The sequence below is a fragment of the Nanorana parkeri genome, unplaced genomic scaffold (assembly GCF_000935625.1).
Source record: "Nanorana parkeri isolate BGI_ZX_2015 unplaced genomic scaffold, ASM93562v1 scaffold1066, whole genome shotgun sequence".
Lineage (NCBI taxonomy): Eukaryota > Metazoa > Chordata > Amphibia > Anura > Dicroglossidae > Nanorana > Nanorana parkeri.
In genome coordinates, this window is record NW_017307334.1 from 514,956 (window position 1) to 533,624 (window position 18,669).

General features: G+C 39.8%; 1 protein-coding gene across 1 annotated transcript in view; it reads right to left on the reverse strand.

Moving 5' to 3' along the window:
* Positions 1-571: 571 nt before the first annotated feature.
* The window catches only part of ADORA1 (adenosine A1 receptor), an 83,106-nt gene continuing 65,008 nt past the window's right edge, over positions 572-18,669 (reverse strand). The window contains exon 3 of the mRNA XM_018567573.1: positions 572-1,324. Coding sequence (XP_018423075.1) covers positions 673-1,324 — 652 coding nt within the window. The 3' untranslated portion in view covers positions 572-672. The remainder of the gene's footprint in view (positions 1,325-18,669) is intronic.

Genomic DNA, 18,669 nt, shown 5'->3' on the forward strand with positions numbered 1-18,669 from the left:
ACTATGCGATAGCATGATCTCTGTGAGAGGTTCTAAATATTGTAACCGTTACACTTATACATTACTAAGGCTTTTATTCCATTTATACATGGGAACTTAGCTGTGAGGCTACGTTTTTTATGTAGAACGCGAGTACAGTACTGTGAAGTTGTGATGATACAAGGTGTTTTCCTTATTTTTTTAAAGTTGTATATCCATTCTCTCACAGTGCACCATTAAAAGTTTACGAATAGGAGTTATACGAGAACAGTAGACTCTCCTCATCCCCTTTGACTTACACCTGTTGACCATAACCAAAATATACTAAAAAGCATGTATGATTTCAAAATTTTTACAAATTTGTTGCCCTTGTGTTTCCACCAAAGCGTGCTCAATGTGAACACATGGTGGCAGTATTATTATATGCATTACAAGATAGTACTGAAAAACATTTTAATTCATACTCCTATACAGATTTGCATCAGTAACCACACTATATTTCTCTTCTGGATAAGTCTGCTTCCCAATATTCACATGTAAAGTTTGCAGCATCTGTTAACATAAATTAATAGAACATGCTGAAGCTGAATTCTGCATATCATTTAACAGCACTTTATTGTCAAAATGGACAGTTGAACAAACATTGGTTATTTGCTTATTTTGGAGTATTATAGGGTACAAAACCTGGGTACTTTAGATGACATGTTTTGAACAAGATCTCTCAATGTTCGTTGTGTTCCCTCTGTTAAGTTCCCTTCCACTTTTGCAGCAGAAATATTTCTTCCAGATGTACAAAAACGTAGATCTGAACTTTTCAATACGGAAGGCATAGACAATGGGGTTCATAGCAGAGTTCCCATGGGTCAAAAAGATAGCAATATAAGTTATAATCATAGGTGTGCTGCAAGACTGGCAGAACAGTGTAATACAGTTTAATGTATGTAGTGGTAGCCAGCTTAGAGCAAATAATAGTAAGATCAAAGCTAATGACTTGGCAATTTTCAGTTCCTTTCCATAATACTTGTGTGGGTCCTTTGAGCTGGAAGACACCTTCTTGTTGAGCTGTCTTTGAATTAGGTTGAATACTTCCAAATAAATAATTAACATCAGGATGAGGGGAGGAAGTACCCAGACAAAGAAATTGAAGTAGACCATATATTCCATACTGATCACAGTTTCAAATTCACAGGTTATAATTATTTCACCATAAGTGGAGTTTTGCATCTTTCTTAGGCTGTTTATATTGTTCCATCCAAACATAGGAACCAAGCCAACAATGAAGGACAGGACCCAACATCCGGTGATGGCAACCACAGCTCTTCTGGCTGTTACAAAACTTTTGTAACTGTAAAAGGAAAAAAAATATGTTAATTAACAGCTAATTATTAAAATTAGATATTTTAACACTGTCAAGTCACAATTTTTAAGCAAACTCATTTTAAAAACATAAAGGGAAAACAGGCCATCTTAGTTTTGCAGCCTTGAGAACTCAACAACAGAGATCTTGACATCAGAATTGTATACAGAGAGAGAAATTTCTCTCAGGTCTGCTCCTCTGCTTAGTGGGTGGGTGCCATAGCCAGCCTGCTATTGGCTATTGCAATTTGAAATTGCCAATAGCAATCTGGCTATTGTACCCGCCCACTCACCAATGTTTATATTCACCCGACAGCTGCGGAATTCAGGTGGCAGATGAATGGGGCCACACGGGAGTGGCGTCGTGGGGGGGCTGCTTGAGAGTTAATAGTAACTGTGAGTTTACTGTAAATGCCTGGATGTACTAATAAGTAACAATGTGGTCAGCAATGACTGACATATTTCACTGAGCGTAGTTCCCCTTTAAGGGAAATCTGTGTCCACTATTTTTGACCGGTCATGCTAATCCAGTTGCTTTAAGACTTTGAGCCAGCAAAAGTAACACAAAGTATTAAAACTAGAGAAGGTGTGCAGCCTTAAGAGCCAGGAACTTGCCACCAGAAACCCCCAAAGTTTGAAGAAGCCATTAGGTGGTTTTACTGTCCAGCGTAAGCTACTCAACAAAATATCAGTTTTGGGTGGGCTTAAACTTTAAAAGCTACCTCAAGCACATAAAAATCTTTTCCAGGGACAGTAATGACTATGAGAGTCACAGAAGACAATGTCCATATGCCAGGGATGTCTAGCTCAAATGAAACAAGATGCTGAGTAGGACATCTCTATATCCAGCTGCTTTTCCTCTGGATAGAGTATATCCTTACTGGCCATATATATTACTGCATATGCTTCCTGGTGTTTACCATCACTGTAATTCTTCTGCCTCACTATTAAAGCAGAACTATGCCTACCATTATAAAATGTGCAAAAGCACCTAATTATATATGCATCTGAACTTACAGTTTCTCTTTGTCCCCTTTCAAAGTCCCACAAATACCTGTTGGAGCCCACCTATTCAGCTTCCTGTCATGCGGTGGCAACAACCTTGCACTGTTCCTGAATTCACAGCAGAGTTGCCACTCATGTAGGTTGTTCCTGCTTGAACTATAGTGGGATGGCAAAAGTTGCAGAAGGCTATAAACATTGTCACTGCTGGTTTACAAGCCTATAGTTTGTCACAGAGCACCTGGCCACACCTAGTCCTGCCCACTGCTTTCTGAATTGACAGCACTGCCTCTGTTGCTGAAGCCCTCCCTTTGTAAGCTGCAGTGTCTGCGAGGAGGAGCGTGAGACACACATGGATGATTTTAGTTAGCCAGGGAAGGTAAATAAAGGGTTTTATTGACTTCATGAGCTTTGTGCATCACATAGTAAATGGATTTAGTACTTGTTTACACTGTCACACAGGAGACTTTAGTTGTAATTTAAGTTAGACCCTTTCTTAGCTAGTTTGTGAATGTTAAAAGTTACTATGGGAAGAAACTTTTTTTTTTTCTAAAATAAGGGTTCTTATGTATTTTCTCCTTCAGTATTTGGCTCAGATAGCTGGACATCTGTGACTCATGGACAATAAGAGGTAGCACAGAACCCTTCTTGGCACACTGCAATAGTGACTGCTGTTCTAAATATCACTTGTAATGTATTGTTCTTCTCATAACAGTCACATGCACTTGGCGGCGTTTGTGGTGAAGTCATGGACCTTTATTTGTTTGGCTATTGTGCTTTAGCTGTACACATTTGTCATTGCTTCAAAACGATATAATCTTTGCAGACAGACTAATATTGAAATATGCTTATATCCAATTCCAATGAAAACACACAAGGTTTGCTAAACAGCACAAGAATGGATTAAATCATGATTGAACATTTAATACTGGAGCCAGTACTTATGCATAGACAGACTTTGCTATATAATCTGTATGATCCATTTATTTAGCGCATTGATATTTTTATGCAAATATTTGAAACCCTAAGATACCAATTTATTAAAATTGGAGAGAAGAAAAGGAGAACAAAAATGCTATTGCCCAATGAAAAATGTCCAATTTGAAACCTGACTGTCTGCTATTGGCATAAAAACACCACTTTTATCTTCTTTTACCCCAAGATTAAAAAACTATCCCCCCAAAACTGAAAACCTGCCTAAAAAAGTTAAATAGGAAGGTAGAAATTATAGATTTAAAAAGGTAAGGTTAGATTTAAAGGGGTTGATTTACTAAAGGAAAATAGACTATCCACTTCAAAAGGGAATTTTTACTTTGATTAGCGAATGTGGTGACAATTCACGTTGCAAAAGGACACCCTATCATGTGCAAGTAAAATACAAATAACAGTACTTTTTGCTTGCACATGATTGGATTATGGAAGTCATCAAAGTAGGGCTGCAACAACTAATCGACATAATCGATGATTGAAAAAGTTGTCAACTTTTTCAATCATCGATTAATCGGCTACTTACATAATGTATTAATTGCCTTTAGTAAATCAGCACCAACATGTAATTAAACCCCATAACTATTTTTCAATATGTTTGACATTGTACCTGAAGATCCTGCTTCCAGTTGCAGGCAACTGTGCTTCTTTTATACAAAACACAAAAATTCCCCAGCCTCAACCTGCCAGCCAGCCTGCAACCAAACAAGTAGCCCTGTCAACAGTATGCGTTAAAATCAGAGGTTTTAGTTGAACAAACTTTTGGCCAAAAATATGTAGAAGCCACACTGCCACGCCAAGGCACCTCTGCAAAGTGTGGTCCTAACTCTATGTATCCGAGTCTCCAAGTGTGAGCATATTAATGAACTTGATAAATTACATGCAGGTGTACCTGGAGGTAGCCAACTCCTCCTAATAAGGCGCAGGGACGCACTGGAGGCCCAGCAACCAACTGTGCTTCTTCTGTTGGCAATTGGGTTGCTTATCAATCGGGTCTAGCAGATAAGCAGCCCTATTGCAAACTGAAGGAGCTAGATAGGCAGGCTAATCCCACTTCTGCTAATTTTGAGGCAGGGGCTTAACGTTGATGGCCTGCAACAGGGAATGCTGTCACAAGCAGGATCTCTAGGTAAGAAACTTTCCAACAGCTACTAAAACATTTTTGCTTAAAAAATGTATATAGTGAGACACAATGACAGGCATATTGAAAAATAGATTTTGGGTTTCATAGGCCAGTAGTATGTTGACAATGTAATCCCTCGTTTTAGCATTATATAACAGATACCTATTGGACAGTTGTTTTGCAAGATAAGAAATAAAACGAATCGACAATGTAGTAAATCTGGAAATGTCAGAGCTCTTAATGCTCACTGAGCGACACAGTAATTTGTCTAGAGCTGCCGCATGTTGGAAAGGTCCCAAGCCTTGTGTGAGCGCTGACATGCCAGTTTGGTGCCAAAAAGGACCCCTTCCCTGGAAATTGTTCCTCCCTCACATTACAAAATACTAGTAACTCTGGGATAATCACAGCTGTCCATTTCCAACATAGAAGCCAAGTGGTTGGCCCAGCATTGTCACATGGGTGAAGGGTAAGACTCTGTAGTCAGTTTAACACTTACACAGAGCTTTCTTTCCTTGCTCTTAACTGCCAAAAACTGCAGCAGGGGAGAACGAAAAGGTAATTCCAGCATGGAAAGGTGAAGTTAAATGACTCTGTTACTTTGTCCTGCATGGGGAAAGTAAAGGGTAGCGTAAAAGCTAAAGTTGAAGCTCCTAAAAAAAAAATCTGAATCTTATTACCCTCTTTTACACAAAAAAAATTAAAAAAACCTCCAAGAGCCTTTTATTTTCCCTGTCCCGTTCTTGATTCTAGACCCTCTACGCTTTTTAGGGCTGTCAATAGGGTGGAAGAGTCCAGTGTATTCTGGCTATTGGTCTCATGCCATATGATTAGCACATTACTCTTGGGTTAGAAGGGTTTTCTTTTAATGTAAGAATTACAGGTGAAACTCGAATAATTAGAATATTGTGCAAAGTTCATTAATTTCACTAATGCAACTTAAAAGGTGAAACTAATATATGAGATAGACTCATTACAAGCAAAGCAAGATAATTCAAGACGTGATTTGTCATAATTGTGATGATTATGGCTTACAGTTCATGAAAACCCCAAGAACCCCAAATCCACAACCTCAAAAAAGTAGATTATTACATGCAATCAATAAAACAAGGATTGTACATAGAACAATATCGGACCTCTGAAAAGTACAAGCATGCATATGTACTCAGTACTTGGTTTGGGCCCCTTTTGCAGCACTTTTGCACGATATTCTAATTATTCGAGTTTCACCTGTATGTGCTACAAGGTTCTCCTCAAATTGCTGCAGTTAAAATGCTAAAGGGTTGTTAACATCCAAGTTTTCTATTTTCACTAAATGAGAATATTTTGAGTTAGGGCATTGCAAGGGAAGAATCTCAGGCATTAATAATGTATTGGCATCAACATATCATTAATGCCTGAAAACGTCTCTTTTATTAATCAGATGGCATTAGCATACACTGTAGAAGCTAAAAATATAGCTTCAAATGGCATCTGATGTGGCAATATGCTGTTTAAATACATTAGACCCCATATTTTAATCTCTTCCTTCCTCTGAGAAGTAGCAAGTGTCAGGATTCAAACTGCATTTGTGATTGTATTTGTCACATCCAATAGTCTGATGGGACCTTTTCCAAGCTCATGCTCCAAGGTGATCTCCTCTATGCTTGGTTCTATAGATGGATTATGTTATTTCAGCAAAAACACTGCATGACAGCAATTTAATAGACCGGCTGATGATTATATTACCAATCTAGCCAATAATAACATTTATTGCATTATTTCATTAATTTTCTATTGCATTTCTCTTCCTTAATAAATAGCATTACCTTTCTGCAGAGTAGACAATTAAAGTGTATTTCATCCATTTTATTAGTAAGAATTCAACATAAAGCAGACAATTCACATGGAGAGAGATAGAATCACTTACAGAAGAAAAAACGACTATGACCTTGCTGGTAATGAAAGGTCTCCGTGTGTACTTGCTGCAAAGGCCTTTTGAAGAGCCCAATGTTTTTTTAATCTCTACACACATTGTGCTGAATGTTAAAAAGGAAGAATCAAAGCCTTATGTGTCATAAGCTCTAAGGATTGATTGTGGCAATATAGAAAACATTAATAAAGAAAGCAGGTAGCTGCTATTTGAACATTGTGGCAGCCAGGGACTAAATTACATACGTATTACACCCCCCTCCCCAAGATTTACATGTTTTTGTTGGCACTGAAATGCATTACTTTTACATGGCATTTGCTATGTTTGTCAGCTACTGTCACTTTACTTTATATAGAAAATGAGAATAGTGGTAACATATTATGCGATAATTGCTTTTTTTTTTTTTAAATCACCACTAAAATAACTACTTCTCGTACATCCTTAGTTTCTTTCTCCCCTGCACCTGTTTTTAAACACTACCCAGAGTACACATCTAATTTACATAGGTTTTTAATGCATTCACATGACAAGTCGGGGTCCCTCTTCTTCGGCCCAGTCCCTCTACCTCAGACTGGTGCTCAAATTATGAGATGTGCAAGTGCTGATCTATGCAGCATGCCCTGGTGAGCCCAAGCTGCATAATGGTATACCCATTCATGTCACACTTTACTCAGCTCAGAAGAGGACTGGCAATGGACGATAGGGATGATTGGTAGGTATTAAAATATAATTATAAGTAATAATAATAATAAATAAAGTATATCTGTAAGACTAGGATATGGGAGCTGCCACTGATTACTTTGTTGATGTTTGTTTCAAGTGAGTGAATCCTGATGTGGTAAAACCAGAACCAGTATTGCAGCCATGAATTCTGCATAGTAAAGCCAAGTCAGCAATGACAATTCCTACATTCCTATCCTCACAGGTTCACTTTAACAGCCAATAAAAAAGTACAACTCAAGGTTTCTGTATGAAAGTCCAAAAGAGTGCTCAATCCAGTTACTATTTAATGCACAAGCCCAATATAATTATTTGATTTACAGGAAAAAGAGCATAGCTTGCTTTAAAGATTCATAATATCACAAACCTGAATGAATACATAATGCCACTTCTGACTATCTAAACGCCCATTCTGGTGGACAGAACTCATGTCACTGACATGCACAGAATGAATTACTCCAGTGTTGAGCAGTTGAGTGCACACAATACCAGGACATACATGGCATGTTTGACTTGTCTACAATATGGTGTCATACATTAATTATTTTTTAAAGTGCACATGCACATAAACCATAAAGACTATGAATGTATAACATGCAAGTTTACGTATTCTTCTTATAGAAAATTTGTGAACACCTCAAATCATAAATAAACGTTAAATATATTTATTTTGTAGCCATTTGCCAAGTCTGTGACATCTAAAGCTTTCCACATGCCTCTGTCAAGGCAAACTGGGAATGTGTGTTTAGGCTCAAGCTAGTAACTACTGGCCCATTCACAGTGGATTTATTTATTACAGGTATTTATATAGCGCTGACAATTTACACAGCACTTTTACATTGCACATTCACATCCGTCCCTGCCCTCGAGGAGCTTACAATCTAAGGTCCCTATATCACATGCATACATACAGGGCCAATTTAGACAGGAGCCAATTTACCTTCCAGCATGTTTTTGGAGTGTGGGAGGAAATCGGGGTACCTGGAGGAAACCCGCGCAAGCACAGGAAGAACATGCAAACTCCTTGTAGATAGTGACCTGGCTGGGATTCAAACCAGGGACCCCCAGTGCTGCAAGGCAGACGCTGCCCATAAGTAATTATTTGGTAAGTGTCCATTTCTATTTGGCACCTTCTGTTTTGGGTACAGGATTAGGTACACATTACAAAAGGAATTCATTTAGTGTTAGGGGTTAGGTTAGCTTTAGAGTCAAGACTAAGGGGTATGCATCAACTGTTAGGGTTAAAGCACATCTTAAAGGGTATCTAAGGTCAAAACTAGAAATAAATATGTATTTCTATATTGAATTTCCTTAAAGGAGAACTATGGGGTTAAGGCTTTTCCCCATAGTTCTCCTTAGGGTAACGGGAGGACACAAACTAGCGTCCTCTCGTCACCCTGGGCTCAGTATACAACGAGCTCTAGCTCGCGGTATACTGAGACGCAGCAGTATACCGCGAGCTGCTGCTCGCGGTATAGTAAGACGCCGCAGCGGATCCCGACAATTATGCCGGGATCCGCCCAGGTGCGTGACTGACAGCTGGCTCTGCCTATCTAGAGGCAGAGCCAGCTGTACGCGCTCCCTCCCCCGTCCGTTCCGCCAGTCAGCGCTGGCGGATCGGAAACCGTTCCTAGCATTGAAAATTAACCCCGAGCCAGACTCGGGATTACCGCCAGGGAGGTTAAGTTCTACCCCACTCCTATTAACTATCTAGAAGTTTGTAAACTTATTGAAGATGCCAATAGAATGAAATTCCTCAATGCACTCACACAATTTCACTTAGCCCTGTGAATATGCAGTCAAGGTCTCACCACTCTAGCTAAGCCTGCCATATTAACTACAACTCTACATCTGAACTTCTTACACTGTGACATCATCATTGCTTTCCGGACGCAATGCATGATGTAAAAGGTATTCTTGAGAAATCAAGATTGACTCACATTAAGCAGCAGGGGCAGAGACACAAAGCACACTGGGAATCCAGGAAGCTGTTGAACGTGATGGGCAGATGGAAGGCAGCACTTACTACATAAGAGATTTTTTCATGTAAGTGCATGAGCCCTTATCCTGCAATTTCCTCTACAAGACCTGGTTCCATAGTATTTATACAAGATTCAAAGTCCACCTGTAATGAATTGGTAACAAATCTTCTGAAGCAGTCTACAAATTATAGTAAATGCCTACAAAGGAATCAAACGAGTCATATAGAACATAGAAACATCCCAAATGGTTTAGCAAAGTAACGCTATGTCAAAGTATATGTCTTAGTTGTCCACGAAGGTGGAATATGTTCTAAACCTTAATCAAAGTATTACAGTCAAACTAGATTATTTTATCCACAGTATGGTTAACATCCAGACGTGCAGGCTTCCTTAAAAAAAAAGGATATTTGATATATGGGGGTGATTTACTAACCTAAACACACGCACGCACCAGGTGCGTGTGATTTTCACACAGCAAAACGTATTTATCAACCAAAAAGTCTCTAAAAGCATATTTCCACTAATGCCATATATGGAAAAATCATGCACATGATGCATATATAATGCTGCTTCACAGTTTAGACAAAAATGGTTAGCTCATGCATTTACATTCCTGCATTCATCAACGCAAGCAACACAACATAGAGCTAATTTACACATCACCTTGCAATTCATGCTTGGCTTTGCACAACACACCTGCTGGGTGTGTACACACTACAAAGGTGTTTAGATTCCACCCATAGATCATGCTGGGAGGGAACACACTAAAGAGGTGTATACATATTCGTGGTGTGTTTATAAGGTTAGTGAATCAACCCCATGGGGTGCTAACCTTTTAAAATCTATATAGACTATTTACCACGTCATCAACACAGTGTATAACACAGTTATACATTTTTTTCAGATGTCTTGTGGCGTTCCCCCCCAAAACTTATTTTGAGTACCAAGACTTACAAAATGATGACAATAGCAAGAATATGATTATACTTAAAGAACTTGAATCAAAACCAAATTAATGCAATCACAACCAGTAATAAGTCTTCATTGACAACATAAGCACTGTACTGACATAATCAGTACCATACTGACATAGCCAGAAATCCAAATGTAGAGACACCATCAGTAGTGCACTGACCCACTAGAACCATGCCCACAGAGACATAATCAGTACCATACTTACACCAAAAACATGTCAACAGAGATACAATCAGCATCATACTCGCACACACAGCCGGAAACACTTCCACAGAGACACCATCAGCACTGCACCGGCATACAAGTAGCATATCTAAAGGGGAGCTTCAGAGAATTTCTTAGCAAGAAGAACTTCTTATTGGTTATCATGGTTAGGTGATTGAGCTGAGCAATGAGTGCTCACCATTTGTGAGCAAAATTTAAAATACAGAGCGCAGGGCTGAGGGTAAGGAGCGTTTGGCCAAAGGCAAGTATAGCGGGGGGGAGGGAGGAGAGGGGGCCAGATTGGAGGGGGAAATTCCATTTCCCCAAATTCACCTGGTAAAGTGGAATTGCCCTTTAGCCAACTTTGTTGCAGCCTCCTACTAGTTTCTGTTCTGAAGAATTAACTGTTTGTTGCAGCATGTTCTTTCCAAATGGATTCCTGAATGGGAGTGTCTGCATTTATAATAATCAACTGGTGGGATAATTATGAGCTCATGTGTTGTAATGGTCTGCATTCCTTTAATAGTAATTAAACCTTAGGGAGTATCTCAGCACTGTCACCAAAATGAAATTCCTATAGAAAGGGATGCCAAAAACTTTACTTTTATCTTAGTACAGCCTTCTGGAACAATCAGTCAGCCAATCACAGAAGCAGGAAGTGACATTTCTGGGGGAGTTCTGTACACTGTACACAAACAATTATATACTGTATTTTCTGAAAGCAGAGGCCCTGTAGAATAAAAAAATGCTAGTTGCAATTTTTTTTATGTCGCACAGTATTTGCGCAAATGTTTATCAAACCAGTATTTTTAGTATAAAATACACTAAAATGAAATCTAGTGCACAGAAACAGAATATAATACCCAATTGTTTGGTAAAATATAAAAGATGGGGTCACGTCAGGCAAACATGTCAAGCCTAAAAATTGTGTTTACCTGTGAAGCCGCAAAAAACTTCAATACCCAAAATTTCCCATAGGGGACACTTTAAAAGCTTATACCGCTCATAAGTTTAGTGCTAACAGTGATTAATGGCTCTAGAATTATTACTCTCACTCCGACATTCGCGGCGATATGTAACATGTGTAGTGCAATTTTAGTTTTTGCATGTAGCCGCACCGACGCTTGTTTGCGTATGTATGTGGGGGATTTTTTTTTGCATTTACATTTAAAAAAAAATAAATGTTACTTTAATTTTTTTCCCACTAACGTTATTGCTATCACAAGCCTATCCCCTATCCCTCCATTAGAGTTTGACCCCTGTTTGGCTTATATTATAACTCTAACTCCTCCCCCTCAAACCTGGCTTAAAAACCACTCCAACCTTCTCATACTTCTCATAAACCTCTCAGTTGGGTAATACTCAGCCTTCACAGTAATTTGTCCACCCAGTCCACCACAGGCTGAATCCTGGCACCAGGAAGACAGCAAACCATTCAGTTGATTCTCTCTGGGCAACAAATTGTTCTATCAGTCCTCCTGATTATACAATCCCCCATTGCCACTAACTGTCTAGGCCGCCTGAGTTACCCTCACCACTTGTAATATCTGGGCTGTTCTCCTGGCAGTTAGGGGTAGCAGTGACATCTAGGGCTGCCGGCTCTGGGTTTGCCACCTGCACATATTTACCCAACTTAGCAAATTTGTTTCCGTGCTCAAACACAGGACTTCCCTTCCTTTTCTGTGAGCCCCTGCCACTCTCACTAGCTATAGTAACCCAGCTTCCTACCTCCTCATCCTCACTTCCACCTACACCCTCCACATCAACCCCATTAACTGCCTGCTCAATGAACAAAAGAGTTCTCAAGGTTGTCAAGTCTTCTCAGTGTTGCAATTCACTCTTCCAGATCTCTAACGTAAGCTTCAGGAGGGCAACCTTTCTCACATTGTCACAGAGATATTCACCCTGGAGCTGATGCTCCATTTGTGTATACATGTAGCAGAGTGTGCACCGAGTAACCCCTTCAACCTTGCTAACACAGATTATATAATTACCAAAATTGATATTATTTACAGGAAGTGTAAGATGTTCCTTACAGGTTAAACTTTTGTCTTAACTCTGAGCAAGGTCAATGTGAGTTGTGCAGTTGCTTTTTTACAACCTTGATCAATTAACCCCCTCCACTAATTAAAGAGCTGCAAAACAGAAAATAATAAATACAAAAAACTGTTTTTAAATACTGAAAGAGTTTAAAAAAGAACCAGAGAAAACACTTGTTCCAAAAAATAATCACTTAACAGTCGAGTCAAAAAGGAAGCACAACTCCACTGTGTTCACTTTCCCTCTGAGTGTTGTGGAGCTGCAGCCTGCCCAGGACACATGCTTCACCCACTTCAGAGCGGCACTGTTGGTACTGCATGCTAGGAGTTGGGGGAGCTTACTAGAGAAGACCTGGGCTGCTGAACACTCGTGCTTGCAGGCATTAATATTAGCTGCGGCAGCGCCTTACTAATGGTGATTCTAAAAACGGACAATTTTGCAGTTATTCATTTATAAGAATAAAAGTAAATGATAGTGGCAGACTCGGGTAAGTGATCATATGTTAAAGGCAGCAAAGCACCACCCCCAGCAGTCATGGAGCCCTAGGCCATGATCTTAAAGTGACATTAAATTCAAAGATATTTTTCCCTCCCCCCAATGTTAATTAAATCACTTACCTTAAATGCTGTTTCTTAATCCGATCTTCTTTCCTGTCATTTTCATCTGTCCCTCCAGCGCTGCTGCGGGTCTCCGATCCAGCGCTGACTCCTCTGTTCTTGCTGGCACTTCCTGTCCCACGGTGTGTGCATGCGGGTGCACGCCGCCCATAGACTTACCTTGTGTCTCTCCTCGTCTCCCGGATGAAAATGTAAACTGCGCATGCGCCCGCCTAAGATGCTTTGCGGCCGCCCGAGATTTTTCACATTTTCGGACAGGAGCGTGCAGGGAACACACAGGTAAGTTTAAAATGCTTTTAAAGCGGGGTTTTTTTTTTTTTTTACACTTTTTGCATATATCTACTGCCTGCTAGCAGTAGATATATGCAAAAACACCGGAGGGTTTAATAACCCTTTAATAGCAAATAATAGGGGAAATCTGGTCCTACATACTGTATAATATGCCTATCTTTAGATCTTGCCAGTCCAATTTACATATAGTAATATTTGTGTCATAAGTTCTAAACAGATCATGGTTTGGCAGCGGCTCTTGACCTACTGTGCAGAATGATGTATTCCTGCAAATTATTACTCTTATAAACCACGGTCCAATCCGGTCTGTGAACTGCATTGCGGTCTGGTAGTGATGATTCATTTGAATGGGCTGCCAATGCATTACAACGCGGCCAAAAGCCAAAACCTGCACCATCAGTTGCATTGCATAACACACGCTGAGTGCATTGTGGTGCATTGGGGGTTCATTAATGTGCATTTCCACTTTTGCATACAAATTGTGATAACACCTATTTTATATTTGTAACGTGTTCCCTATCTGATAGCATAACTTAAAAAGAAAAAGAAAAAAAATCAAAATTGCAGTTTCATTTTTTTAGTTCATTGTGCCAACTCCACGACTGCTTAGTTCTCATTGTCTAGGGGGTTGGGGGAGTTTTGTATCAAATAATTAATCATGTCTAGCTGTGCTAGACAGGGTTAATTGATACTGTACTGTGCTAGCAGATTTAATTATAACTTGTAAACTAGATGAGCAGGACTGTCTGTCCTAACAAAGGGTTAAAGCCCTAAAGACCTTGCATGCTAATTAGCATGCAAGGTCTTCTTGCATGCTAATTACTCTGTCCTGAGTCTTTCTGTTAGGACAGAAATAGGGGGTTATTCACTAACCCGAGTGAATAACCGACCCGAAGTGAAGTGAGCCGAATGCTGTTTGGCTATTCACTTCAGGCTTGTACGGCTGATTTCAGCCATACACCAACTAAAATCAGCCGTACATTGGCTTGCTGCGGCTTGCTTCGGGTCGGCCAAACATGCTCAGCATGTTCGGCACACCCGAAGTGCAGAAGGAGTTCGACTCAGCCGATCCAACATCTGAATTGGCTTAGCCGAACCTCCGGCAGGCTACTTGCTGCTGTTCGGCCTATTCTTATAGATGCCGAACAGCAGTGAACAGAGTGAATAGCCGAATGCCGCTCAGCGGCATTCATCTCGGCTATTCTTTTCGGTACCTCTGGTGGTACCGAGCAGAATAGAAAAACAGTAAAAAAAAGAAAACGGAGTGACAGTGACAGTTAGCTCCGCCCAACTGTTTAATATTGGCCGGGACCAGCTGCCATTACAATGAGAGCTTGTGAAAAAATGAGTGTGCAGCGCTTTTTTCACAGTCTCTACAAATCATAGCGCAGCAGCTTTCATATTTCACTCCTCCCATAAGCGCAGATTTTAAATTATTTACAATGAGAGCTTGCCTGAGCTCTGATCCTAATGGCAGAACAGCGTCCGTCGCAATGACAGATGGGCGTCCCTGGTTACCTGCTAACCAGGGGTGCTGATCTGAATCTGCAAGTGGCTGGCTGTCAGTAGCAGGCTGTCGGCCGGCCAATTTGGCCAGTTTCGAATTTGCCCCTGGGCTCAGTCGAGCCGAAGCATATGTCTTCGGCTCGACTGAGCCCCTCAGCCAACTTCGGGAGGTGTACGGGCTATAGGGAATAGCCCGTACAGCAGCCCTTCGGTTCTACTGAACCGAAGGGGGCCTGGGGCAGAAGCTAGCCGATGGATCAGCCGAAGCTACAGCTAGATCCTTCGGCAGCTTTGTGAATAACCCCCATAGTTTGCTGTTACTGAAATTGAGAGAGGCACATGCAAAGGCCTGCAAAAGTAGAGACATCTAAAAAGATAACAAACATGTTTTTAGAATTATTGTTATATATGCTGTCTGTTTAGGAACACATAACAAACAAATAGTGGGGGTTCTCATTTTGCCCGTGAAAGTGGAAATAAAGTTTACATTTGTGCATTGGGGTACAATGTTAAATTGATCATAATGCAATGCAGGGATCTGAATGGGTCAAATTAATTACACCATCAAGCTGTTGTAAAATAAATTAAGGGGGGATATGAAATTTACGGGGGGTATGATTTTCATGTACAAGATGTTCAATGGTGACAGCAACATTGGCAACAAACTGTTTGAGATTAACTCCATTACAAAGACTCGAGGCCACCACCTAAAGTTGGTGGAGAAGAAATTCCACCAGCACAGTGGGCGAAGAGGGTTCTTTATAGTAAGAGCGGTTAAGATCTGGAACGCACTGCCATCGGCATTTCAGCCAAGAGTGTAGATTTGTTCAAGAAATGTTTGGACAATTTCTTGAGGGACCGTAATATCCAGGGATACCAGTATCCCTAAGAATGAGATGATGCGTGGACCTATATGGGTTGGACTTGATGGACGTATGTCTTTATTCAACCCCAAATACTATGTAACTATGTAAAATAAAATAAAAAACAAATAGTCAAAACAAGCAAAAATAGTATGAATGATTTGTAACATGATCTTTCAGAACTAAAATCGTCTTGTAAAATGTAATATGAAAAACTGGATGAATTTTACTCGTCGAAAAAAATACTGGCGACATTTTACAGAAATACATTTTAGGGGTTGTTTTTTGTTCTTTTCAATCAGCGTAACATCACCAACACTTTATGTGTCTGGTGACCATGGCAACTGTGCATTTGCATACATCCCGGATTGAGTACACTTTAGTGTGAAGTCATTGAAAGCCAGCTATAAAAAACCCCTAGGAACAATAATCTCCTAGCTTTCAATTTGGAAAAAAAAGTCCTATTTATACAGTTGTGGCACAGAGTTTGAAATGCGTCAGCTGTTCAGCCACTGGGATTACCTAGCTAGAACTGACTTGTCTTTTCAGGTTTTATGTTTATATTCCTAAGCTTGGGCTATTTTTATATCAAACCTAGAGACAGTGGAATGAAATATACTTTATAGTAATACTATGTTGTGGAGTTGAAAACCACAACAGAATCTGAGCAGGTTTTAATTCACTATAAACATTTACATTAATTGTGTGTGAGTTGGAAGAGGATTCTATAAAATAAATGTAACTGAAATGTACAATGAAGATACTGTATCCAATTCAAGTTGGAAAAATGTCAGTCTTCTGTGTTATACCGAGTTAATGTAGGGGTCCCAATGAGAATGAATGCAGAAGCACTGAAGAAAACCATTAAAGCGTATATAAACCCAAAAGCAAAACTAATATATTGCAGCTTACACATTCTTAAATGCGGTGGCTGCATTAGTTTTCATTTTCCTTTGTTTATCTGGTGATTCAGCCAGTAAGTTTGTTGTTTTTCAACTTACTTTAACAGACCAAAATATCAAGCAGAAGTGGCAGATAGAGGGTTGGGACAAATCACTTAACATTGACAGGGGGGCTTACAATGGTTAGCTTTTATTAATTTATGTAAAAACCTTTATCCCATAAAGAAATAAAAAAATTTGCTGGGACTGCTTAAAAATGGTTAGCCAGAGTTTGGCTTTAATTTATTGGTAAACTAGTAGATTACCTTTTTGGGCGGGGGTGGATTGGATAAGCTTTAATATCATATAGATTTCAGTTCCCTCTGATGTTGCATTGCAACAGCTTCTCAGAAGGCTTTCAGCTTTGAAATGCCTGCATTGTTTGAGCATTCTCTCTGTCTGACAAATGTAATAACCATTAGGTTCACAAAGAACTAACTAATATGGTTATTACTTTCCTTGAATAATATTACTAAGTAAAGCTGTAGTATACTTTAACAGAATTTCAAATACCTGGTGATCCTGCCATGAAGCTACAGGCATTTCCTGTTACAGGAAGAAAATGCTCTTTCACAATTGTTTTTTCTGCATTGTCACCCTGTCACACTCTCTCCGAATGGAGAGTTTTGGCTGACAAGGAGGATATTAGTAAAAAAAAGGTTTGGCCATAGTTCTCTTTTAATATGACAGCCCCGTGTAAGAGAGACCATGTATGTGTCTCCTGTCTTCCTGCCTGTCAGCACTTTTTTGGTTTCTGAAAACTGGTACACTAAACGATTTGGTACACTGAGCCCCAAATATACAGTTCAGTGCACAGTCCTGGCAGAATTCCTTGCCAAGATGAAGTAACCTCCGCACGCACGCGCAGCTCAGTTTATAGGCTCGAAACACAGTGTGCACGAGCAGTTCTCCTCTGTGCACGCATAGCTCATTGTACAGGCTCCGTGGAATTCCTGGCCAAGAAGAAAAAAACTCCTGTGTGCACGCATAGCTCAGTGTACAGGCTCCGTGGAATTCCTGGCCATGAAGAAAAAAACTCCTGTGTGCACGCTCAGCTCAGTGTACAGGCTTGGAAGAATTATTTGCAGAGACAAAATACCTTCTGTGTGTATGCACTAGAGTCCCCTAATCTGGTTCTGGCCAATCAAGTGACCAAAGACTTTGAACCGAGAAAAAGAGCCGAACGAAGATGGAAGCACTGGTGAGAGGAGCACAGCAGTGGAGGGGATGGCGTTGGCAGGTGAGACTGCCATAATGCTCTAATATGCTATGCATGCTAGTACATTATGGCTTAAATGCTCCAGAGATCCCCCTCTTTTTTTCAAATAGACTTTACTCCTGCTTTAAAGGTTTGGTTTGGGTTGGACTGAGTATAGGGGGTCAAAACTTTAGTAGTGTGAGAGTGATAGGATATGCTGAAAATATGCCAAAATATCCACGCCAAATTTTACAAACTAAAAGCACACCAATTTCCAGGTAATCTGTATTCATTTCTACTATTTAGCTTTTAAAATACACTGCTTAAAAGAATCACGAGCAGTGAATATGTATATATGGACAGGATATTAATGCAGAGAGTTTTACGTTTTCAGAGATATCAGACAATCACATACGGTCCACAGAAATTAGAAAAAATTCTAATTGCATGCTAAGCTATATATGTTATATTAAAAAAAAAAAAATCAATCTGCATATAAATGAAAAACCCCTGGGCTAAAAGAACACGCAGCACAGCAGCGCATAAATACTCATGCAGATAAGGCCGTACGGCTATGTATAACATTTTCCTGCTGATTGAGACCTATGCTACTTTCATTATTGAATATGTAATCTGAGTACACTGCTGGTATAATCAGGATAATGTAGACGTGTAAAATAAATGGGAGGAAAGTAATCACAGAAAATGGGTGGCTGGGCAATACTGTGGTAATATCTCAATGCCTCATACACATCTCAATCATATCTCTTAACCAGGGATGATGCATAGAATCTGTATTAGGCAGTTTTCATCACATTTCCCCCCAATTTAGAATGTTTAAAGAATACCTATTTTTAATCTTCTGCAAATTGATACATTTTTATGACATTCACACAATATTTGCTATTTAAATTACAAAAACTGTGCTATGTGCTGTATAAAACTAACAAGCCAATGCTTACATTATGTCAAAGAC